Source organism: Adiantum capillus-veneris, chromosome 8 (assembly GCF_014529385.1).
Source record: "Adiantum capillus-veneris isolate H3 chromosome 8, ASM1452938v2, whole genome shotgun sequence".
Classification (NCBI taxonomy): Eukaryota; Viridiplantae; Streptophyta; class Polypodiopsida; order Polypodiales; family Pteridaceae; genus Adiantum; species Adiantum capillus-veneris.
In genome coordinates, this window is record NC_140938.1 from 90,325,812 (window position 1) to 90,352,210 (window position 26,399).

General features: G+C 43.7%; 1 protein-coding gene across 1 annotated transcript in view; it reads right to left on the bottom strand.

The window, feature by feature from the left end:
• LOC147452542 (Eukaryotic aspartyl protease family protein) overlaps positions 1–20,444 on the bottom strand; it is a 45,517-nt gene extending 25,073 nt beyond the window's left edge. The window contains exons 1-4 of the mRNA XM_086518191.1: positions 20,063–20,444; positions 19,793–19,913; positions 19,243–19,673; positions 19,014–19,170 (exon numbers count right to left, since the gene is read on the bottom strand). Coding sequence (XP_086374317.1) covers positions 19,014–19,170; positions 19,243–19,673; positions 19,793–19,913; positions 20,063–20,301 — 948 coding nt within the window. The 5' untranslated portion in view covers positions 20,302–20,444. The remainder of the gene's footprint in view (positions 1–19,013; positions 19,171–19,242; positions 19,674–19,792; positions 19,914–20,062) is intronic.
• Between the last annotated feature and the right edge of the window lie 5,955 nt (positions 20,445–26,399).

Genomic DNA, 26,399 nt, shown 5'->3' on the forward strand with positions numbered 1-26,399 from the left:
ATAGGGCCAGGAAAGAGACTTTGAAGAATGAGAAGGACCAAGAAATTGTACTAGATGTAAAAATGAAGGGCGAGTCTGTCCCACTTGTATCGGCTTCAGCCGTTTCCAAATTAATGAAATCTAGTCTTTTTGTTTACTCGATCTTCTTGAAAGAACTGAATGATGAACAACGATCAAATATGTCTGCATTGGAAAGGAACGACAACAATTTTTGCACACACAGGCTGAGTTTCTCTAAAGGCCTACCAGGCGAATTACCTCCACCTCGTCCTGAAATGTAACGTGCATATCTAACCCTATGTGTACGTGGACAAGCTACTTCATGACATGGATTCAGTTCAGTTAGGTTAGGAAGTGATCTGGCACATTTATGAGTCTGTTCACAGATCGTGCATGTCCAGACACTTAGAGTAGATGCATATCCTCTGGTTGCACACAACGTGATCATCAGATTTCCATCAAAACCCATCAGGAGCATTTTTATAGTGCATAGACCTATTTTCCTATTTTAGCCAATTTTCACTTATTATTTTAAAGTGACTTTTGTTGAGAACTAAGTAGGGTAAATTAGCAAGTCAAGTACATAAGCAACCTAGCGCTAGCACTTTCTAGAAGAAGAGGCAACAAGAACTCCGCGTTCAACAAGGAACTTCTCAGCAGGACCCCCATCAGCAAACCTAGCATTTTTGCTACAACAAAAACCTAAAGTTTTCAGCGAGGCCAGCCCCTTGCGTTTTCAATTGCAGATCAGCCCTAGCGCTTTGCATTGCAGCAGCCTGGCAATAACAAGACACAGCAAATCAGCCCTAGCGTTGGCAGATTCCACAGCGACAACAAATCAGCCCTAGCATTAGCTGATTTCCTCAGCAAGGACAGTTTTCAGCCCTAGTGTTTTTGGTTTGCAGATCATCCTCGGCGTTTTGCAATTCCATCACGACAGTAACCTCAGTAAGCACCAGGTTTTCAGCTTTCAGCAGTGAGACATCACAGTAGAACCCCCAGACCTCGCAGATCTCACCTTCCCGCAATAGATCCTCGCCGCACGGTCAGATCTAGCACAATTTGCAGATTCAGCCCGGAAAAAGCAAACTTCAGCATCTACATTTAGTCGTCGCATCGTCGCCATCGACATCATCACCAACATAGAGTCAGAATTCAGCAGATAAAGATTTGCAGATTTCAGCCATTAGCATTTTCAGATTTCAGCCCGTCTCGTCGTCGTCCTCATCGTCATTGACCGTTCGGCAAGTCCAAGCATTGTAGAGATTTGTGCAATCAATAGTAGACCGCTCTCGCTATAGAGTGGGGCCTTCAGAGGAGGGTTTGACAACATTCTGGTGTCGTATTCTTCTCTCTCTATCTCTCTATCTCTCAATCTCAGTACCTTCATTCACAGTGTTTATCCACTTTGTTTGTGTCCATTGCACTCTCTCACTAAAGGAACGGAAGGCTCTCCCTTCCGTAGATAAAAGGAACCCTTGAGCACAATTCGGAGCACTCATCTTGAGCAAAGTTCAACATTCACTTCCGCTGCACCTTACATTGGTATCAGAGCTTTGGTAGTGTTTTGTATCACTCAAGGAAAGAACCACATTAAAAAAAAATTGCTTGTTGAGATCGCACGTAACCCAAGTCCTCTTGGGCGTGTCGATTCCTAATCATGTTTTCGAAGAGTGGCAGGAAACCCAAGAAAGAAGGGCTTGTCCAACCTCCCGTTGTTTCTCTTTTCACTCATTGAGAGCAGACCGTGCACTTAGCGTCCGGCCAATCGACGTGAGTTGGGAAAAAGCAACCTTGGTGTGAGCGCAAGGCTGCCAAGGGGTGTGCCCGCGGGGAAGAGAAGAACTCAGGTGAAGAGAAGATCCTTCTCTAACACAGATTGCAAGCTAAAGAAGAACCTCAAGACCCTCAAGAACCTCAAGAACCCAAGAACCAAGACCCACAAGAACCCGAGTTCCTCGTGAACTTAGGAACCCAAGACTTCAGTGGATAGTCATCACCCAAAGCGGAATGGATACTTCACATGGAGGTGGTGAGCATGGGAGTTGCGAAGAAGAGTTTTCCCCACGAGGAGGTTTTTCCGACCCTCCCCCTTCCCCATCTACGTCAAGGATTGGACTAACTCCTATGGAGGCTGTCACAAGACGAGCACCATGTGCCAGTAGAAAAGAATAGACCGAACACACTTTAATAACAACTGAACTGAAAGAGAGACGACACACAACACGGAGTGGCAGAATTCCACCCTAGAGAGTATTGCAAACCTTGGCGCCCCTTTCGATATTTCTTTATATTGCATCAACACATCACAAGCCGGTACTCCAGACTCTGTACCTTCTCCAGGAAGCATGCCACAAAATGAGCCCTAACCTCATGTTTAAAGGCCCTAGGCCCCAAAAGCAGTTTACAGTAAAAAGCCTTCAAACTCAAAAGCATCTGGTCCAAAACAAAGCCAAAAAGCTGCCAACGTGAATTACGGAAATCCGTACAACTTGCCACATCATCAGCAAACACAAAACACGGAAATACATACAGCTTGCCATGTCATCATGTCAACGCAATTTTTGAAAATCTACCACGTCATCAGTTTGTGTGTGCGTGTGCGCGGGTCCTGCTTTATTTTAATCCTTTATGTCACTTGGGGCCCCATCGAACGGGGTCCCCACAAGTTGGTAGGACTTCTTCTGTTACTTGTTCTCCTTAGGGTTTAGGCCCCTTGGCCGACATCTGCAAGTTGGCTCCCTTCTTCAAGGCTTTGACACGTCAACAGTTTGTTACAGAGGCGTTGGATAGATGTTTATGGAAAGGAAGTTAGACCACGAAGAAAGAATGGCAACCATAACGCGTGAGCGCGAGCAAGCACGCTTGGAAGCCAAAGTAAGAGAAGCAAAATTTGATCGCTCAAACAAAGCAAGAAGAGCAATGAACGACCGACACATGAAAGAGATGTTGCAACTCTTTTCTCAAGTGCAGGCACAGGTGCAAGAGATTCGGGAAAAAGAGACTCTCTCCATCTCTTCTTCTCCCAAGCATGACATACATGATTTATATGATTATGATAAGCATGATGATTTGAATGACAATGACAAGCATGATGATTTGAATGATAATGCCAAGCATGATGAATTGCATAATAATGACAAGCATGATGGTTTGTATGATCAAGATGTGATTTTTCACAAGGATGATAGTTTAGTTGATGCTTTTTCTAGTGAAGCTAACCTCATTGCAGATTCGATCAATCACGAAGACCCGATCTTGGCTCTCGAGTCGAGGTCCACAGAACCCCACAGGAAGATTCGATCAATCACGAGAAATCTGGCTCTCGAGCCTAGGTACAAAGAACCCCACAGGAAGTATTATGTGTACGAATGATTAGTCAACACAAATTGTTCAAGTGTTTCATTCGTGATGCTTTCCAGTATTTTAGTCACCCTCCTTATGTGATCCTATTTCATAGGAACGACATATTTCACGATGAGCACGATTCACTCATGAATGAGCACGAATGTATGCGGATTACTCATGAAAAGATGAAATGTTTGCATTCAAGGAATCCACACTCCATGTCTCTTCCTTTGCATGAAAAAGTATCAAAAAGAGCACAAGAAGGATTGAGCATCAAGCATCGGCATTTCCATTGTGTCTTGCCACAATTAATTGATTTAGGTCACAAAAGTCAAGATTCAACCCCATTGTTTGCGTGTGTTTGATGAACGGTTTGGCACTCCGCCACTTTGTTCATCTACATTGCATGCACAGTTTTTCCGAAGGAATAGTATTTATCCAGTCGCTTTACATGTATGTTCATGCTTTTGTGTTGGAAGTGGTTTCAGGAATTTTCAACCTCGGAGGTTTTTGAAGACAGTAGACGCATGACTATGGACGAAGTTGAAGCATTGAGGGGCCACAGTGTCGCTTTCGACGCGGCCCAAAGAAGCAAGCGTTGCAGACCTTTATGAAGTTCAAGTATCGCATGACCCACGCATCAGAGTGGGCCGGCAAAGAGTTCTTCACAAGATTCCAGACAATTGGCGATCTCCCCCAACATCATACAGTTCTGTACCAATACCTCACTTTGAAAAGGAGGGGATGTCACTTGCACATCTAACCCTATGTGTACGTGGACAAGCTACTTCATGACATGGATTCAGTTCAGTTAGATTAGGAAGTGATTTGGCACTTTTGTGAGTCTGTTCGCAGACCATGCATGTCCAGACACTTAGAGTAGATGCATATCCTCTGGTTGCACACACCATGATCATCACATTTCCATCAAAACCCATCAAGAGCATTTTTACAGTGCATAGACCTATTTTTTCTATTTTAGCCAATTTTTGCTTATTATTTTTAAGTGACTTTTGTTGAGAACTAGGTAGGGCAAATTAGCAAGTCAAGTACATAAGCAACCTAGCGCTAGCACTTTTTGGCAGAAGAGGCAGCAGGAACTCCACGTTCAACAAGCAACTTCTCAGCACGACCTCCATCAGCAAACTTAGCGTTTTTGCAACAGCAAAAACCTAGCGTTTCCAGCAAGACCAGCCCCTGGCGTTTTCAATTGCAGATCAGCCCTATCGCTTTGCATTGCAGCAGCCTGGCGACAATAAGACACAACAGATCAGCCCTAGCGTTAGCAGATTTCCTCAGCAAGGACAATTTTCAGCCCTAGCGTTTTTGGTTTGCAGATCGGCCTTGGCGTTTTGCAATTCCATCACGACAGGAACCTCAATAAGCACCAACGTTTTCACTTTTCAGCAATCACACATCGCAGCAGAACCCCAAAACCTCGTAGATCTCACCTTCCCGCAGCAAATCCTCGCCGCACTGTCAGATCCAGCGCAGTTTGCGGGTTCAGCCCGGAAAAACACAGATTTCAGCATCTGCATTTCCAACACATCGTCGCCATCGACATCGTCACCGACATAGAGTCAGAATTCAGCAGATAAAGATTTGCAGATTTCGACCATTAGCATTTTTAGATTTCAGCCCGTCTCGTCGTCGACATCGTCGGCAAGTCCAAGCATTGTAGAGATTTGTGCAATCAATAGTAGGCCGCTCTCGCCATAGAAAGTGGAGCCTTCAAAGGAGGGTTTGACAACATTCTGGTGTCGTATTCTTCTCTCTCTGTCTCTCAGTCTCAGTACCTTCATTCACAGTGTTTATCCACTTTGTTTGTGTCCATTGCACTCTCTCACTAAAGGAACGGAAGGCTCTCCCTTTCGTGGATAAAAGGAACCCTTGAGCACAGTTCGGAGCACTCATCTTGAGCAAAGTTCAACGTTCACTTCTGCTGCACCTTACATTGGTATCAAAGCTTTGGCAGTGTTCTGTATCACTCAAGGAAAGAACCACAGAAAAAAAAATTGCTTTTTGAGGTCGCACGTAACCCAAGTCCTCTTGGGCGTGTCGATTCCTAATCGTGTTTTCGAAGAGTGACAGGAAACCCAAGAAAGAAGGGCTTGTCCAACCTCCCCTTGTTTCTCTTTTCACTCATTGCGAGCGGACCGTGCACCTAGCGGCCGGCCAATCGACGTGAGGTGGGAAAAAGCAACCTTGGTGTGAGCGCAAGGCCGCGAAGGGTGCGCCCGCGGGGAAGAGAAGAACTCGGGTGAAGAGAAGATCCTTCTCTAACACAGATTGCAAGCTAAAGAAGAACCTCAAGATCGTCAAGAACCTCAAAAACTCAAGAACCTCAAGAATCCAAGAACCACGACCCACAAGAACCCAAGTTCCTCGTGAACTTAAGAACCCAAGACTTCAATGGATGGTCATCACCTGAAGCGGACTGGATACTTCGCATAGAGGTGGTGAGCATGGGGGTGGCGAAGAAGAGTTTTCCCCACCAGGAGGTTTTTCCGACCCTCCCCCTTCCCCGTCTACGTCAAGGATTGCACTAGCTCCTATGGAGGCTTTGGACCAGATGTTTATGGAAAGGAAGTTAGACCGCAAAGAAAGAATGGCAGCCATAGCACGTGAGCATGAGCAAGCACGCATGGAAGCCAAAGTAAGAGAAGCAAAATTTGATCGCGAGAACAAAGCAAGAAAAGCAATGAACGACCGACACATGAAAGCGATGTTGCGGCTCTTTTCTCAAGTGCAAGCACAGATCCAAGAATTTGGGAAAAGGAGACTCTCTCCGTCTCTTCTTCTCCCAAGCATGACACGCATGATTTGCATGATTATGATAAGCATGATGATTTGAATGACAATGATAAGCATGATGATTTGAATGATAATGCCAAGCATGATTAATTGCATGATAATGACAAGCATGATGATTTGTATGATCAAGATGTGATTGTTCACAAGGATGATAGTTTAGTTGATGCTTTTCTAGTGAAGCTAACCTCATTGCAGATTCGATCAATCACGAAGACCCGATCTTGGCTCTCGAGTCGAGGTCCACAAAACCCCACAGAAAGATTCGATCAATCACGAGAAACCGATCTTGGCTCTCGAGCCTAGGTCCAAAAAAAACCGCACACGAAGTATTATGTATACGAATGATTAGTCAACACGCATTGTTCAAGTGTTTCATTCGTGATGCTTTCCTATATTTTAGTCACCGTCCTTATGTGATCCCTTTTCATAGGCATGACATATTGCACGATGAACACAATTCACTCATGAATGAGCACGGATGTATGCGGATTACTCATGGAAAGATGCAATGTTTACATTCAAGGAATTCACATTCCATGTCTCTTCCTTGGCATGACATAGTCTCAAAAAGAGCACAAGAAGGATTGAGCATCAAGCATCGACATTTCCATTGTGTTTTGCCACAGTTGATTGATTTACATCAAAAAGTCAAGATTCAACCCCATTGTTTGCGTGTGTTTGATGAACGGTTTGACACTCAGCCACTTTGTTCATATGCATTGCATGCACAATTTTTTCGAAGGAATAGTATATATTCAGTCACTTTACATGGAGTGGGTATGTTCATGTTTTTGTGTTGGAAGTGGTTTCAGGAATTTTCAGCCTCGGAGGTTCTTGAAGACGGTAGACGCATGACTATAGACAAAGTTGAAGCATTGAAGGAGCCACAAGAGACTTTGTGTCGTTTTCGGCGCAGCCCAGAGAAGCAAGCATTACAGACCTTTATGAAGTTCAAGTATCACATGACCCACGCATTAGAGTGGGCCTGCGAAGAGTCCTTCACACGATTCCAAACATTGTTGGCGATCTCCCCCGACGCCATACAGTTCAGTGCCAGTACCTCACTTTGAAAAGGGGATGTCACGTGCACATCTAACCCTATGTGTACGTTGACAAGCTACTTCATGACATGGGTTCAATTCAGTTAGATTAGGAAGTGATCTGGCACTTTTGTGAGTCTGTTCCGGAACGTGCATGTCGAGACACTTAGAGTAGATGCATATCCTCTGGTTGCACACAACATGATCATCAGATTTCCATCAAAACCCATCAGGAGCATTTTTACAGTGCATAGACCTATTTTCCCTATTTTAGCCAATTTTCACTTATTATTTTTAAGTGACTTTTGTTGAGAACTAGGTAGGGCAAATTAGCAAGTCAAGTACATAAGCAACCTAGCGCTAAACTTTCTGGCAGAAGAGGCAACAGGAACTCCACGTTCAAAAGGCAACTTCTCAACAGGACCCCCATCAGCAAACCTAGCGTTTTTGCTACAGCAAAAACCTAGCGTTTCCAGCAAGACCAGCCCCTAGCGTTTTAAATTGCAGATCAGCCCTAGCGCTTTGCATTGCAGTACAGCGACAACAGATCAGCCCTAGCGTTAGCAGATTTCCTCGGCAAGGCAAGTTTTCAACCCTAGCGTTTTGGGTTTGGAGATCAGCTTCGGCGTTTTGCAATTCCAAACCTCGCAGATCTCACCTTCCCGCAGCAGATCCTCGCCGCACGGTCAAATCCAATGGAATTTGCAGATTCAGCCCGGAAAATGCAGATTTCAGCATCTACGTTTTCAACGCGTCGTCGTCACATCCTCGTCATCGACATCGTCACAGACATAGAGTCAGAATTCACGAGATAAAGATTTGCAGATTTCCGCCATTAGCATTTTCAGATTTCAGCCCGTCTCGTCGTCGTCCTCATCGTCGGCAAGTCCAAGCATTGTAGAGACTTGTGCAATTAATAGTAGACCGCTCTTGCCATAGAGAGTGGGGCCTTCGGAGGAGGGTTTGACAACATTCTGGTGTCGTATTCTTCTCTCTCGATCTCTCAATCTCAGTACCTTCATTCACAATGTTTATCCACTTTGTTTGTGTCCATTGCACTCTCTCACTAAAGGAACGGAAGGCTCTCCCTTCCGTAGATAAAAGAAACCCTTGAGCACAGTTCGGAGCACTCATCTTGAGCAAAGTTCAACATTCACTTCTGTTGCACCCTACATTGGTATCAAAGTTTTGACAGTGTTCTGTATCACTCAAGGAAAGAACCACAAAAAAAAAAAAAAAATTGCTTTTGGAGGTCGCACGTAACCCAAGTCCTCTTGGGCGTGTCGATTCCTAATCGTGTTTTTGAAAAGTGATAGGAAACCCAAGAAAGAAGGGCTTGTCCAGCCTCCCCTTGTTTCTCTTTTCACTCATTGAGAGCGAACCGTGCACTTAGCGGCCGGCCAATTGACGTGAGTTGGGAAAAAGCAACCTTGGTGTGAGCGCAAGGCCGCCAAGGGGTGCGCCCGCAGGGAAGAGAAGAACTCGGATAAAGAGAAGATCCTTCTCTAAAACAAATTGCAAGCTGAAGAAGAACCTCAAGACTCTCAAGAACCTCAAGAACTCGAGAACCTCAAGAACCCAAGAACCAAGACCCGCAAGAACCCAAGTTCCCCGTGAACTTAAGAACCCAAGACTTCAGTGGATGGTCTTCACCCGAAGCGGAATGGATACTTCGCATGGAGGTGGTGAGCATGGGAGTGGCGAAGAAGAGTTTTCCCCACCAAGAGGTTTTTCCGACCTTCCCCTTCCCCATCTACGTCAATATTGCACTAACTCCTATGCAGGCTTTGGACCAGATGTTTATGGAAAGGAAGTTAGAGCGCGAAGAAAGAATGGCAGCCATAGCGCGTGAGTGCGAGTAAGCACGCTTGGAAACCAAAGTAAGAGAAGCAAAATTTGATCGCTCGAACAAAGCAAGAAAAGCAATGAACGACCGACACATGAAAGCGATGTTGCGATTCTTTTCTCAAGTGCACACACAGATACAAGAGATTCGGGAAAAGGAGACTCTCTCCGTCTCTTCTTCTCCCAAGCATGACACATGATTTACATGATTATGATAAGCATGATGATTTGAATGACAATGATAAGCATGATGATTTGAATGATAATGCCAAGCATGATGAATTGCATGATAATGACAAGTATGACGATTTGTATGATCAAGATGTGATTGTTCACAAGGATGATAGTTTATTTGATGCTTTTCTAGTGAAGCTAACCTCATTGCAGATTCGATCAATCACGAAGACCCGATCTTGGCTCTCGAGTCAAGGTCCACAGAACCCCCACATGAAGATTTGATCAATCACGAGAAACCGATCTTCGCTCTCGAGCCTAGGTCCAAAAAACCTCCACAGGAAGTATTATGTGTACGAATGATTAGTCAGCACGCATTGTTCGAGTGTTTCATTCGTGATGCTTTCCTATATTTTAGTCACTGTCCTTATGTGATCCCTTTTCATAGGCATGACATATTGCACGATGAACACGATTCACTCATGTGAGCACGGATGTATGCAAATTACTCATGGAAAGATGAAATGTTTGCATTCAAGGAATTCACATTCCATGACTCTTCCTTGGCATGACATAGTATCAGAAAGAGCACAAGAAGGATTGAGCATCAAGCATCGGCATTTCCATTGTGTTTTGCCACAATTGATGATCAGAAAGTTGAGATTCAACCCCATTATTTGCGTGTGTTTGATGAGCGGTTTGACACTCCGCCACTTTGTTCATCTGCATTGCATGCACAGTTTTTTCGAAGGAATAGTATTTATCCAATCACTTTACATGGAATGGGTATGTTCATGTTTTTGTATTGGAGGTAGTGTCAAGAATTTTCAACCTCGGAGATTCTTGAAGACGGTAGACGCATGACTATAAACGAAGTTGAAGCATTAAAGGAGCCACAGAAAACTGTTGCTTTCGGCGTGGCCCATAGAAGCAAGCATTGCATACCTTTATGAAGTTCAAGTATCGCATGACCCACGCATCAGAGTGGGCCAGCAAAGAGTTCTTCACAAGATTCCAGACATTGTTGGCGATCTCCCCCGACGCCATACAGTTCGGTACCAGTACCTCACTTTGAAAAGGAGGGGATGTCACGTGCACATCTAACCCTATGTGTACGTGGTCAAGCTACTTCATGACATGGGTTCAGTTCAGTTAGATTAGGAAGTGATCTGGCAGCAGACCGTGCATCTCTAGACACTTAGAGTAGATGCATATCCTCTGGTTGCACACACCATGATCATCAGATTTCCATCAAAACCCATTAGGAGCATTTTTACAGTGCATAGACCTATTTTCCCTATTTTAGCCAATTTTCAATTATTATTTTTAAGTGACTTTTGTTGAGAACTAGGTAGGGCAAATTAGCAAGTCAAGTACATAAGCAACCTAGCACTAGCACTTTCTGGTAGAAGAGGCAACAGGAACTCCGCGTTCAACAGGTAACTTCTCAGCAGGACCTCCATCAGCAAACCGAGTGTTTTTGCTATAGCAAAAACCTAGCGTTTTTAGCAAGACCGATCCCTGGCGTTTTCAATTGCAGATCAGCCCTAGCGCTTTGCATTGCAGCAGCCTGGCAACAACAAGACACAGCAGATCAGCCCTAGCATTAGCAGATTCCACAGCGACAGTAGATCAGCCCTAGCGTTAAAAGATTTCCTCGGCAAGGACAGTTTTCAGCCCTAGCATTTTTTGTTTGCAGATCAGCCTCGGCATTTTGCAATTCCATCGCGACAGGAACCTCAGTAAGCACCAGTGTTTTCAGTTTTCAGCAGTCAAACATCGCAGTAGAACCCCCAAACCTCGCAGATCTCACCTTCCCGCAGTAGATCCTCGCCGCACGGTCAGATCGAGTGCAGTTTGCAGATTCAGCCTGGAAAACGCAGATTTCAGCATCTGCGTTTTCAGCGCGTCGTCGTCGCATCGTCGCCATCAACATAGTCACCGACATAAAATCAGAATTCAGCATATAAAGATTTGCAGATTTCAACCATTAGCATTTTCAAATTTCAGCCCGTTCATCGTTGTCCGCATCGTCGGCAAGTCCAAGCATTGTAGAGATTTGTGCAATCAAAAGTAGACCGCTCTCACCATAGAGAGTGGGGCCTTCGGAGGAGGGTTTGACAACATTCTGGTGTCGTATTCTTCTCTCTCTATCTCTCAGTCTCAATACCTTCATTCACAGTGTTTATCCACTTTGTTTGTGTCCATTGCACTCTCTCACTAAAGGAACGGAGGGCTCTCCCTTCCGTGGATAAAAGGAACCCTTGAGCACAGTTCGGAGCACTCATCTTGAGCAAAGTTCAACATTCTCTTCCGCTGAACCTTACATGAGACCACACGATTGATCAGACTCCCTGAAGTACACCATCGAATCGACTACCTTATCGAGTTAGTAGAGCCCAAAATGAAGAGATAGTGAACCAAGTAAAAGAACTTTTTGAGAAGGGTCTTATCCAACCTACCACTTCACCTTTTTGCTCTCCGGTGTTGCTAGTATTAAAGAAAGACGGACCTTGGAGGAAGTGCATTGACTATAGAGCTCTCACTAAAATCACCATTAATAACACATTCCCTATTCCAAGGATCGATGATATACTCGACAGACTACATGGAACCTCTTGTTTCAGTAGAATTGATATGAAGAGTGGATATCATCAGATCCGAATTGCTCCGAGGAATGTCTACCATAGTAACACGGAACGGGGGGTAATCGTACCGAAACAGTTCCTGCCGGTTCTGTGCGCCGAAACGGTGACGGGAACGGAAAAGTGTTCCGAATCCGGAACGTAACAAGGGAATGGGCGGAACGGGCAGCAAAATTGAAAAAAAAATTAGAGAGACAGAGAGAGAGAGAGAGAGAGAGAGAGAGGTGGCAATTTGGGGGAGATTTCAAACCTCTCAAGGCTAACACAAGGGAGGGGCAAGGGGTCCTTTTTTCTTTAAAAGCTATCAATATGGCTCAAGCCTCAAGGCTCAAGCGCCATCAATATGGCACAACTTACAAGCCTCATTGGGGGGGAAGGTGGGTATCCTTCCCATCCTCTCCTAGATAGTCCAAACCCTCAAGCTCTTAAGAGTCAAAAACAGGGCCCCCCCATGGCATATTTTAGGTTCACCGTTCCGGCCCCCGTTCCCATTCCGCTGTTCCGCCCCCCCCCCGTTTCGGGAACGTTCCGGAGGCCCCCATTCCCGTTCCCCGTTCCCGTTCCATGTAACTATGATGTCTACAAAACATCCTTCCGGACAACCTTTGGTTTATGCAAATATTTGGTTATGCCTATCGATCTTTTATGCCTATTGATACCCCATCTCTTCAGCTCTGATGCCCAGCTTCATAGCTAACTCTGGTGAGATAAAGTTGGCTTTGGCGCCTGGATCAAAGAAGATGAGTGTCGTCTGATCCCTAACTTTACCCCATGCCCTGCATAACTCACTGGCATCTGTGTTGGGCATGTCACCCACCATGTCTGGCACTAAACCTACCGTGGGTTTTGGCTTCTTGCCTTTCTGATCTTCTTTATCCTCTGAGTCAGCTGGCCTTTTCCTTTGTGGACAATTGATAGAAAAGTGACCAAGTTGCTCGCATATAAAGCATTTGTTCTCAGCCATTAGGACCTTCTTGTCCTCGAGCGACTTGCGCACAAAAGGCTTCCTTTTCTGTTTCTTCGCCTGCGCTCCAGAAGTCCCGGCTGAATCCTTGTCTTTGGTGGCCTTTTCTGACCCCTGTGACGCATCAAGAGCCGTTTTCACAAAGGGCTTCTTCGCTGAATTTTTCTTTTCCTGCCCTCCTTTGTCACTGCTCGGAAATCCACTGTCCTCTCCTTTCAACAAGGCAAGACCAGTGTTCGCAACTTCCATAAGCTGAGTAAGGGTAGCCACTCTGTTCTTTGTACAGTAATCGCGAAGCCCTTTAGGCAGCCCACAACAGTACTTCTCTATCTGCTCTGTCAATGGCACAAATCTGTAGGAGGTCACTGAGAGTAACGCTTTACAAAACCTCCTATTGTACTCCAGCAAGCTCTTGCACAAAGCTGAAGTAAGTTGGTGCCAATCTGTCATGATGTCGGCTTCAAATTCATTTGACAGCCAAGCAGATGCAAACATTTGCTTGAAGTAAACCCAAGTGACCGGTGTCTGTCCTTGCATTAACAATGTCGTCCACCATGTAAGCGCATTGTCCTTTAAGAAAGTGGTAGCTTTCCTGACCTTCGAGACCTCTGTAAAATTCCCTCCCGCATAAGCTGTATCAAACTGCTGGAGGAAAGTGAGGGCCTTTGTCTTATCCTCGAAACCACTGAAGGTACTGAACTTTACCGTTGCACCACCTTCTTTGTAAGCCTTCGGCTTCTCTAGTGCCCCCAAGTTGTCACAGGGAATGGTCTGCAACATGGGCACTGTAGTAGGCATGATTGGCACGTGTTGGCCATTCACATTTTGCGTCAGAGGTGCGATATCTGGCTGCTGTCCAGAAAAACCAGCCATGCCAAAATGACCCTGTGGCACCCCAAACTGGCCCTGGTTGCAGTGGAAACCTTGTTGCATGCCGATACTACCATACATGGGGTTTGGCATGATGCCTTGCATACCCCGAACATTGTTCCTGGCATGTACGGCTGACTTCCAGGCGCATAACCAGCCATACTTTGGAACACTAATCCACCCCCGAAATACCCAGGATGTACCGTGGGTGGTGGAAAAACTGAGTGCATAGCCTGGTATCCAGCTCCCTGTCCATTCAAGACAGCATGCTGGCTCTAAAAGGTGGCGGGCTGAACTAGCATAACCTGTGGAATAGGCGTTCTAGCCACCTGTTCAAGCACCGGAGGAACCTGCTTTGGAGCCCCCGACTCCGCAACATGCGAGTGTTCCCTTTCCTCCTGCGCCACATAAAGTACCTGGGCTTGAGCATCAACAAGCTCCGTACGCGGCGTAGGTTGCCTATTTTGCTGTTGCACTGGTGGCGCTTGCAAGAATTCCATAAACCTCGGATTTTGCACCAGCTGCAAAAAGACATTCACTGCGGCAACTAACTGAGTCTTGAACGCATCATCCGCAAGTTGCCCAATCATAAAGCCCCGTACTACTGGAGGGACATTCACGTTGACAGGAGGTACAGACTGACGTGGCCGTGAGCTCTCGCCAATCTCAAAAACCATAGGAATCTCTTGCATGTCCTTTGAAGAGGAACCCTCTTCCATAATTCCCTTTCCCTTGTCGGCCATAGTGTAATCCCCGCGTTCCTGCACTCTGTGTCTTTACCCTAAACAATCCAGGCTCACTCTTTAAGGAAAAAGTGATTGATATCCCGGCAATGGAACCATGAAACCGGCCCGTAATTCTTTACTTTAGACACACACACACACAGCACTTTGCAAAGAGAACCTGCGACGGGAATTAACACTTGAATACACACAACTCGGAAGCTAGAATGCTCCGAGCAGACACCGACAACCTATAGGCCCCAAAATTGGCGCCCCTTTCAGTATTTCTTTATTCCTTAGGAGGGTAAAGTACAAAGAAGAGTCATGGGAATCCTTTGACTGTATCCCACTAGATACCGCCTGTTTTGGCCAAATTTCGGCAGCATAACAGCCCCAAAACTTGCGCGAAACCAATTCCCCTGCTGGAACTCGCTTCTACTAGCGTATACCCTTTGATTCCTGCCCAAAAACAGTAAATTCAGCACGCTGTATTTACCGGTTTTTGCCCTGTTTTCAGCCCCAAACAGTCCCCTAACTATCCTCTGCCAGTGGGGCACGATTCCCAATGGTCCTAGCGTCCGTATGGCTGAAAAACAGTAAAATTACAGCGCATACACAGTGCTGATTTTGCACCTGTACGGTGAGGTTATGAACCTCACCAGTGCCTGCTTTGGAGCAGCAGCTAGCTACCCATGTTCTTGCTCAAGGAGGCTCTTGCCTCAGCACAAAAGCATGAACCCACACAACTGTACATCAGTCAAATGAGTAGCCCTCTTGTGGGGCATCACATAACTGCACGTAGGGGAGAGAGAGAGAGCAGTGTGTAGTGTGCAGGGCATCACTCCTAGCACCACATTGCACATGAGAGGGAAAGGAAGCACTCCATAGCTCTTAACCTGTGACAAATTGCAAATGAAGCCTCTCCCTTCTCTAAATTCAGCGCCAATTCTTCTGCAAGAGGAAAGTCCATGAAAATGTGACACTTGGCGCATTTACAAGCATTTTCCCGTTTCGGGTTCGCCGCTTAAAAATATCCTTACCGGTTGCCCAGTTGACTTCGCGGCAGAGTTGTAAAATGTTCCCCTAGTCATACCAGAGGTAATCACGGCCCAAAATAGCAGTTTCCTAAATTTTAGGAGATGCTTCCGTTGGGCTCCCACTGGTCTTCTAACCATCTATCCTCATTGGGACCGCATCCAAAAGTGCAATGTGGCCCAACTGTCGGATACTTTTTGTTGGTAGTCCCACCTTGACTTTACGCCTTAATTGAGTTCACTTCCTAGTATCCACCAACTTGCTAAGTGCGACAGGGGGACCTATATGATCTTGCTCTGAGCCTAGACATCCTCTTACCATACGAATTCCAATGCCGACCACTTCCCGTCTGCGGGTGAAACTACCGTTCACATTGGCCATACAATGTCCGACCGTTTGCTACTCCAAAAAGAGGGTCTCAAAACAAATAAAATAAACCCCATTGGAAAGAAACCCAACAACCAAGGTTAGCAATTGCCACATCTTTGTGACATGGTTAATAACTACCACGTCCTCGTAACAATCTACTACAGATCTTTCAAGCATTGCAGAAGCATAGATTGGTTATCAACGCGAAGAAGAGTGAAATTTTCTTGCCCGAGATACATTTCTTGGGGCACACTCAGAAGAAGGAGTACAGATGGACCCGATCAAAATTGAGACTATTCGCAATTAGCTTGACTTATAGAATGTTCATGAAGTTCGAAGCTTTCTAGGCTTGTGCTCTTATTATCGGCGGTTCATTTGAAAATTTGTAGAAATAGCTCTTCCTTTGCATTTACTGACTCAAAAAGGAGTCGCTTTCAAGCGGGGACCGACAGTGATTACCACTTTTCAGATTCTCAAAGAGAAATTGACTACGGGACCAGTGTTGGCTTTGCCAGACTTGCAAAAGCCATTCAAAGTTTATTGTGATGCTTGTGGCCGTAATCTGGGAGCAGTTTTGATGCAAGAAGGCCATGTCATTGCTTATGAGAGCATAATGTTTTCACGTCCGAAGATGGTAGCAATGATTTATGAGAGAGAGCTATTGGCAGTTATCCATGCTCTTACTCAGCGGCGACACTATTTACTTGAAGCTGATTTTACAATCTTTACAGATCATCAAAGTTTACGCTACTTCTTGTCACAGAAGCAGCTTTCGGAAAAGCAGATGAAGTGGGTGAACATATAGTTACAGTTTCATTTCCAAATAGTCCATGTACAAGGACAAAAGAACTTAGTGGCAGATGCATTGTCTCATCGAAGCTTTGAGGATATGGTAAATCAGTACGCCACAGATCCTGACTTTGCAGACATCTTTAGCCGGATACAAAGTGGGGAGACAGTTGCAGGCTATTCTATACGGGATGGCTATTTGATGCGTAAAACAATGTTGTGTTAGACAGTCGTTGAGGAAGAAGGTTTTGACATAGTGCCACTGTCCACCCTTTTTAGGCCACCGCGGCATAGATACCACCTTGAAGAGTGTTAAGCGTTACTTCTACTGGCCGAGGCTTAAAAAGGATGTGGACGACTTTGTTCGAAGTTGCTTAGTATGCCAAAAGGTCAAGTTTGACAGGCATAAGGCACCAGGACTTCAACAACCTTTACCCATTCCTTTATGCCCCTAGGAAAGCATCGCTATGGATTTCATTTTTTATCTTCCCAAGACCCAAAGTAGGCACGGCGGCATTTGGACAGTCATTGACAGATTTAGCAAGCAAGCTCACTTTATTCCGGTAAAGAAGACAATCAAGCCTGACCATTTGGCGAGACTATTCATTTCACAGATTTTTCGGTTACATGGCATGCTTGGGTCGATAGTCTCGGACAGGGATCCCTAATTCACGAGTTTGTTTTGGAGGGCAATCTAGGAGAACATAAGCACGCGGTTGCAAATCTCATCCTTATTCCACCCACAGACAGATGGGCAATCTGAGCCAATCCAGTAGTTTTGGATGTAGTGAAGTCTTACATTTTGGATCAAAAGAATCAATGGGAAAAGTACTTGTCGTTGGTGGAATTAGCCTACAACAACACGTTTTACTCTTCCACGAGGAAGGTATCATTTAAGGTAGTTGAAGGTGCTAAGAAGGTCCCTCCTTTCCTAAGCACCAAAGAAAAGATTTTTGAAGCAGATCAAAACACAAGGGATTTGGACACTGCTTTTGCCAAGGTTTGCGAGGCTCTAGAGAAGTCTCGAGCACGGCATAAGAAGGAAGCAGATAAACATAGATGCAACTTGAAGTTGAAGTAAGATGATTGGGTGCTCTTACACTTTGAGAAGGCACGCCTAAGGAGACGAAAGGGAAAGGAGTGGCTTTTTCCAAAGCTCAGCATGAGGTATTATCATTTATGGCCCTTTTTAGAGTCAAGAAAAGATAAATGATGTATCCTTCAGACTCAAGTTGCTCGCCCAATTTCCCATTCCGGGTAACTATGAACTGAATGTGTAATACAATGGAGGCAAGGGGTTGCTTATATACCAACCTCAGTAAATTGCCCTACCCAGACTTTGACGAATAAGTAAAATAAGTACCTAAAAGCCAAAATAAATAATGGGATCACATTGGGCAGTTCACTTGAGATGTCAAAACTCTTAACATTAAGACCCTTCGTGGGAGATGTGTTGGAAGATATGTCAGATGAGGATCAGCCAGAAGTTGAGGAACTTGATGAGATCTTGATGCCTGAGCAGATTTTGGCACATAAGGAAAGAAAAGTTAAGGGAAAAGTTGCACGATAATATTTAGTGAAGTTCACGAACTATCCAATGATTGTTGAGATAAGCCCAACTTGTGGCTTGTGTGGGAAACCCCACTAACCACCTAGGAAGCATAAAATAATGGCATGGTCCAATAGCAAGAGGGTGCAATAGCACTAGCCAATGATTGTAAAGCACCAAGCCTATTTGAAAGGCTCCTTTTCTGATGAATTTTTGCACTTTGAGCTATTATCATTGTGTCTATACTCTTGCTCTTGGCATAGCCCTAACCCTAATCTCTATTGCTCTAACCCTAACCCTAGCATCATGGTGAGCTTAAGGCTTCATCCACCATAGCCTAGCTCACACTAATGGCAAATTCCAATTAGGGTAGAGCACCCCAACTCTAGCACAGTTTGCAAGTAACTCTTTTGCTTGATTAGAGCAAGATACACAGCCAGACGACTATATATATACAACATAAAAACAAGGTCACCCTCCCAGAAGCACGGGTCAACCAAGGGCTAGCATACCTATATAGCACAATGGATGTAGCCTCTACAAAATGGAACTTGGGAGCAAAAGACGAACAAAATGCAAACGACTTTTGAATGACCCTTGTGACAATAACATACGAGCCATCTCAGAATACAAGGGTTGAAAAATAGAAATCCAACAACAATTGAACACTAAACTTTTACATCCATCACAAAATACAATTCATAAGGTATGAGTAGATTGTTACAATTGTACAACATTAGTTTCACCTCAATGGTCAATGGTGTGAGGGCTAACTCGCATACAATTGCATGAGCCTAGCATCTCATGAGCACAATGCACCAAGGAAACAAACAAAATACAACAACTTACAGCAGCAGTTAAAGCTTTGAATGCCCTATCGGGGAAGTATGCATATGTGGTACCACTATCCAATACTGTTCCAAAATTTGAGTCGAACACACTTTGATCCACGGGCAATGGCGTACCACCCACAATTACTTGTTGTAAGCCAAGATTATAGTAAGCACTGTAGAAACACAGTTTTGGAGTCTCAAAATTGATATATCAGCATTGTTGCATTTAACATAAAACAGACTACCTTCTCCTAAAGTTCGATGCAGTAAAGACCATTTGGGGAGGACTTGGAATGGCCCCCATGATCATGGCCCCACCACCCTCACTCATACCACCATAACAAAGAGAAAATGATGCAGTCATTGCATTGCGATTGACAAGTTGATCTACAACGCTAAGAGGGCCTCTTCCTAAACCCATTATACCATCAGCCTTTTGCTCATATATATCACCTGATTCTGCTGTTTCGCAACCAAAAACAAGGCGTTCCGGACCTAATGTACTAAAGTTTCCAAATGATACAAGGTCGTCCCCAAGAAGACCTTCACTTGTGCTCATCTCAGCATAACGGCGGAGGTACTTGCATTGATGTCTATCAGAGTCGCAACTTGAACAGGATGGACCACACTCCATGGGTTTGTAGGTGCTGGAAGCTTCTGGATTAAACCCCGGATCCTGCCAAAAACAACAATAGGATTCAAGTTATCCTTTCCAATTAAGGCCAATGATTGGCAAAACGAGTAGTGACATCACAAAACTGTCTATTTAACCGATGAATGGATCATGGACTTAACCTGGTGAGTGCCACATTGTGTACATGAGGAGCATGGAACATAGGTAACCGTGCTACCAGTATCCACAATCAAAGCAAACTCTCGAGGAGGAGAACCAATCCATAATCTAGTAGTGTAATACCTGATTAAAAAAAGCTTACAAACGTTTGAGGACTCCAGGAATATTGCAGGTCTCGATATACTTCCACATTGAACTACTTACGCACAAACAGCTCATATTCAACAACAAATGCGTCTCATAAAAGCTAAAGCACGGAGAAGAAACCGTACCCTTTTGTCAGGAGGTCATCATAAAGACTCATCTTCGCATTAGGATCAGGACCATCTGCAAGATGTCTCGAACGTGTGATGTCTTTGTATCGTGCAAACGAATCATTTCCTGGATGTCTGGAGAGCGGAAGGAGAAATGCATATCCCAGGTCTGGATGGTGAAGAACATTTGGGACTGACTGGGCTGCAGAGAGGCTAAACAGCAGCAAAACAGAAAAGTAAAAAAGACAAGGTTCCATCGCAATGAAGCACCCTTGCTAAGGGTGTAGCTCTAGTCTGTCATGCGTCATGCGTGCTGACAGATCCAGAAATCTGGCGCCAACATTGCACCTGCAAGTAGCAATGTGATACCCCAGTAGCACGCTGATGTTGCCCGAGAAGATAGGGTTTCTCTTTTCGCGCTGAGGAATGCGTTCTCTGCTCTCGGGCGACAGAAAGCCTTGCTCGAAGCGGGTCTGCTGTAGAAAGTTTGAAGCTGGTAGGTCCCTCTATTGACTTTCTTTGCTGGTTTATTTGACCATCCGAAAGCAGTCTCCGACTCATGAAAATTCATTCTTTTTATGATTTTTGGCTTATTGTTTCAATTTACACGTAACACAAGGCTTTGGTAAAGCTTGGGAGCAATTGTGGACCATTGCATAAAGCTTGTGCAAGATGGAAGTTAGAACCTGCACCCCTATGTGTTAGTGAGAAATTAAAATCAAGGCCTTCTGAAACTGACACCTTTTTCTTTTGAAAGGGCTATTGTGTCTGGCATAATAGGTGCTTCAAAGAAACCTCCTATCTTCTTCTTTTTTTCCACCATCAACGCGTGGGAAGGTAGTAGGGAGAAACTATACATATATCATGTATTTACAAATGTACATTGTTGTAAATTACACCTCGAGGGGCAACCGTGGGAACCCCCGTCCCCCCCTCCTCCCAATAGAGGAGGAGAATATACCCAAGAGAACGCAACACGTGAGCCTCGAACCCTCAACCTTGGGGTTACATCGCAAAGGTCTCGTCAATTAAGCTACGCTTCTTGGGTGAAACCTTCTATCATTTGACATGCTATAATCTTAAAACTACCTGTCATTTAAGGGGGCTTGAAAAATTGCTTGTCAAAAGAAATTTCTACTATGTCTGTCAATTTTAAGCCATGGTGGATTAGTAGCATTCAGTAAATAGAGCACCCAAATCGTGGTGTTGGTTTTGTGTATAGAGCACCCAAATCGTGGTGTTGGTTTTGTGTGGTTACACATTCTTAATTTGAATTTAGTAAATAGAGTAAATAGTCTTCAATTGTGGTTACACATTCTTAATTTGATTTTAGTAGAACTAAGGGAACACGTTCCTTGAAAGTTGTAGTGTTCCTAATACCCAATTTTTCTCAAATATTTAAATTTGGGTCCCCCACTATACCAAGAGTATTAGTACAATTAAACTAATAACCTTGAATAGGTGCCACACATTTTGTAACATTTAATGGTCTAAAAACTTATGTGTAGTGGAAATTAGCATGAACATAGTGGGCATTTCATTAGAATAGATTCCTAATGAGAATTACAAGAGTGCTTGGGTGGAGAGAGCAACAAAAAGCATAACACCTAGTTAGATAGCATCGACAATACTTTCAAAAGAGAGAGAAATTAAGCTAATGACAACAGTTGAGGACCGGATTTGCATGGAGCCTGTCCCCCCTCCAAAAGGCTTTGTATTATGGTTTCTCCCATCAAAAGAGACATTGTACAATACAATTCTTTGTGTTCCTTCAAGACTAGCTAGTGCAATGAAGATGAAAGCTTCATGCACTAAGCAAAACACTTAACAAACACAACTTTAATTATCCCCGTTCTCAGACCCAAGACCTCACACACCTTCGAAGATGGTGAGAGCTAGCAGGGTATGAGAGTAGATTGAGAGGAAGAAGGAATATCTTACGAGAAAGATGTACATCTCCTCACATAATCACTCATATTAGCATAGCTTTAGCTTAGTAATTAGCTTGGTAGAGGAGATAGCATGCATTGAAGCTTGGCTCTTGGTTGGATTTGCATCCACAAGCCAAGAGTGTGTCGATGTAGGCTTCTATCTCACAAGCTTGGAGTAGGTGATGAGCTCTCCATTAAAGCTTGGGAAGAGATAGTCTTCCCTTTCTTCACACATGAGATTGTGTGAGTGTGTGTGTGATAATGCCTTGCAAAAATCAGCCCCCTCTCTCTCTTGGGCGAGCCCTCTTGCTATTTGCTCTTGCTGAGCCCTCATTGGCTCTCCCCAAGTCAAGCCAATGACTATTAAGCAGCATAAGTGATAGCCTTCTAACATGTGTCCCCCTTTCCCCTTTTGTGAGAGCTTTAGGTAATGAAATAATTAAACTAAACTCTCATTGGACCCCTTTGCCTCCTGGCCAATAGGAATCAGGCAAGCCATTGGGCTCCTGAATGCTCATTGGACCCCTTGTGAGACTGCCCAATAGTCTTCTAGGAGACTTAATTCTCATTGGTTTCTTTTATTAAATGTTTTTTAAATTAATTAAACTAGATTTACTCTAGCTTAATTCTCATTGGTCCACTTCAAGGGTCATCCAATAGAAACTGGGCACACCTTGTGGGCATCTGGCCTAGGGAGCTGACATGTGTCCCTCATTCCCTTTGTGTAAAGGGAGCATGTGTGTGTGTGTGACTTTCTCTCTCATCCCCTACTCTCAAGGCTCGCCCCCTCCCATGTAGGGATATGCAAAGACTTTTTAGTCACACACAAAGCATCCAATTTCCCCTAGGTTTGACCTTTGGACACAACCTTTGAATTTTGGAAGTCTTAATCGGCTGAACCTTAGGGTCTTTTTAGCCCATTGTTGCACATGGCTCTTTTGCAGATGGCCCCCCCCTTTGGATCCCTACTGTGGCCGGTTTGCTAGCTTAACCAATATTCTAGCTTTTTTTCCCCTTGCACTTCCCCACATTAAATGATCAGTTTAATATGAGAAAATCATTTAGGAGAATTAGATATTGATTATTATGACACATTTAGCTTTTGAAATTAGTAGGATGAAGGGAACATTTTCCTAAATTATAGCAATGCATGTAATAGTCACTCTTTTCTTTGTATTAGCGGCAACCAACAATGTCTAACCAATGAGAATTAACCTTTGTTTTTGCATGTGCAGTTCAACGCGTGATCTCTTTCTTTTCTCGTGAAGTGCACACAGGCTATTGTAAGCCTTCTAACTTTTACATGTGAGACCACTCTTTAGCCTCTTTTCCCCCTAATATCACCGATAGGGGGAATCAACTCTAACTCTCACCTAGATGAGACTATCCAATGACAATTCAGCCTTGTTTTTAGCTTGACTTGTGAAGCCACTATTCGTTCTTTTATAGTAGTTTCACTTTTGTATATTATTAATACTATTTTTATAGTAGTTTCACTTTTGCATTTTTAGTGTTTTGCTTTTGGAATCTACAACTATCACATAAAGCAACAAGAGTCCTTCTACACGTGTCCAAAATTGCATGCCTCCCCACCTTTTCCATAAGGGCTATATAATATAATACAAAATCCGGTTAACATTATCCTTGATGGGCTTCCAACAAACTACACTAGAGAGGATCAAGTCTGGAAGGTAGAATGGACAAAGTATTGCACCCTCTCTACCTCCGATGAAGGTGTCTCTTATGGCAACAAAAAAGAGGAGAGAGAGAGAGAGAGAGAGAGAGAGAGAGAGAGAGAGAGAGAGAAGTGGGGTATGTTTGATAACGGTGGTCCTCCCTTGGGTGGTCGTCTGGTTGGATACTGTTAGTAGTGGATTTTGCCTACTGCATACTGCTTGTAGCGAATTCAAATTCACAGATAAGAGGATACTCATGCAAGGTTGAAAATTGTTACCTCTCTCTTTGAGGCCTCTTGCTCTTGGGGTGATTGAGGGGTGTTGTTGGCCCTCAACTATAGATCAATGTTAGAGAGTCTCCTTTTTTGAGTATTTTGCTAAGGTTAGTGATATTATTTTATTGGGGTGCCCGAGTCTAGATTTGTCTCTCCACATAATTAGAGTGTTGGGGCTGGATGCTAGCTTATCTCGTTCTTTTATAACAAATTTTGGCCTTTCCTCTCGTATTTGCAAATTACTCTACTCCTTGTGGTTGATGGTTCATGTTGGGTTGGCAATGGGAACATGTGCTAGCAATGTTGGCTATGATTGAAGTTCTTTTGGGGGTGTCTCACATGTAGATGAGACCGTTAGCCATTGGGGATGGGAATCGAGAGAGCTTTTTGAAGGAGGTTTTTAGGGAGTTTGTTTATTTATTTTTACTTGAAATAGCAAAAATAAAAAAAGGATCCCTCAAAAAGGTCCCTCGTGGAGAGAGCTTTAAGAGGGAGCTCTCTCTCTCTCTCTCTCTCTCTCTCTCTCTCTCTCTCCGGTCTATCTATCTCCCCCTTTCTCATATATATATATATATATATATATATATATATATATATATATATATATATATGTGTGTGTGTGTGTGTGTGTGTGTGTGTGTGTGTGTGTAGCTGTTTTAAATCTTACTTAATAAAACATAATTGAACTTTTACATTCAAAAGACAATTGGCCAAGGAACAATGCACTGATTTGTACAAAAATAACTCAGTATCAGAATTATCTAAGTACAATGATTGTAAGAAAGAGATCCTCTTTCAGTGGGGTTGGTAGTAAAAAAACTTCCCCGTTCTTCAGTGGATATTTCATAACAGTAATGTTGCTTGCCAAAGAAAAGAAACCCTCCAAGATAAGATAGAGTCCTTACCTGCATCCATCCAAACAAGACAACAATTCAGTTAGCCTTGGATGTGTTTTACAGGTATTAATGGACCATATCAGTTGTTATCCATGTCCATCTTATCGGTTTTAGTTACTTTAGACAAGCTAGGTTATTGGTATTTTTAGCAATCTTTTCTTATTCTTTTTTAATGTACTTTCTTACATGGTGAAGTCCATTAAGAGTCAAAACTATTTCGAGATCCATATCTCAGTAACCATATACTTACCTTCAGATTTAAAACAGATAGTATCAAAGGTACTCCTTTAGCTAAGGAGATGTGAAATCCGACTTTTTGTCTATCAATGGTACCAAATGAGGGTGATACCTACCTCACTTTTTTTTAACAAGCTATCAATACGGTGCTAGAATAACCTGTTAGCATGACTGCTAGGTATACTCTTTTTTGAGTTTCTGTTGAAGCCAAAAAACTGCCATATACTTACCTTCATCAACCGTATGAACAGAGAACCACTTCATAAACCATAAGCAAACCCAAAACGTTGGGTTATATCCAATCTTTATTTTCAAATATAGATGATGATCCTTTCCTCAGAATGTGAGCAAGCACCGAGATAAAGAGTACTTAGTGCCTCTGTTTTTATACAATCTAGGAATCACATCATTTATAAAAAAAAAACCAGTTATGCCGATACTAGGGAATGTGAGAACCCACAGTAAAGTAGTTTTGAACAGCGCCTTAAAACCCCATTTTTCTGCGAAAAAAACCAGTTATGCCGAAATAAGGTACAGCATGCAGATGGTGATTCCCTACAGTGTTTTAATAGGAGACCCATATCATATCGCAGCTTTTCAGCCCTGCTGCTCATAGTTCCTTTCCAAAAGAATAGCAAAAAAAGCCTATCTATCAATGTATGCCAAATCCTTCCAACCAATTCCTCTTTTACTGGCCTATTATGTGCCAACTATACATAGTATGAAGAGCCGATAGGCCCCGACAGTTTACCAAATTAATCAGCATCACTGTTTTATCCAAAAAAAACATAGCAGAGAGATGTATGTGTTTCATGCAGTCTCTTTTCAGAAAACCAGTAGGCAAAAACACCTCGACTGTAATCCAACAGTGGATATCAATTCCTTTTAGCAACCAACTCCTATGCAAATAACATGCTGTAGTTGATGTTTAAGAACAGCCAATAAGCCAAACCACCCATCATGCTTCCATCCACATACTTATTCATTTAAGCATTCGGCTGCTTTTTATAGAGCCATTTACAAAAGCCTGTGGCAAGACCCGGCTATTTATGTAGAAAAAAAACACTGCGGAAAGAACCTGTATATGGTATTCTCCTGCACATGAATTAAAAAACATCCTTTCCTATGTTAATGAGTTCGACAGTTCCTAGTTACTTTCTTCCACAAAGCAGCAGAACACCCATTAATTATCAGTATATGCCATGGTATTACCTCTATTCCTTTTCATTGCCCGGCTCAAGAGGAGCTAGTCAATCCCTAAAAAACCAGTCGATCTCTGACAGTAAGTCATAAAGGAGGCAAAAGAGAGTTTAGGTAAACCATAGTACCTGAGGAGTTTG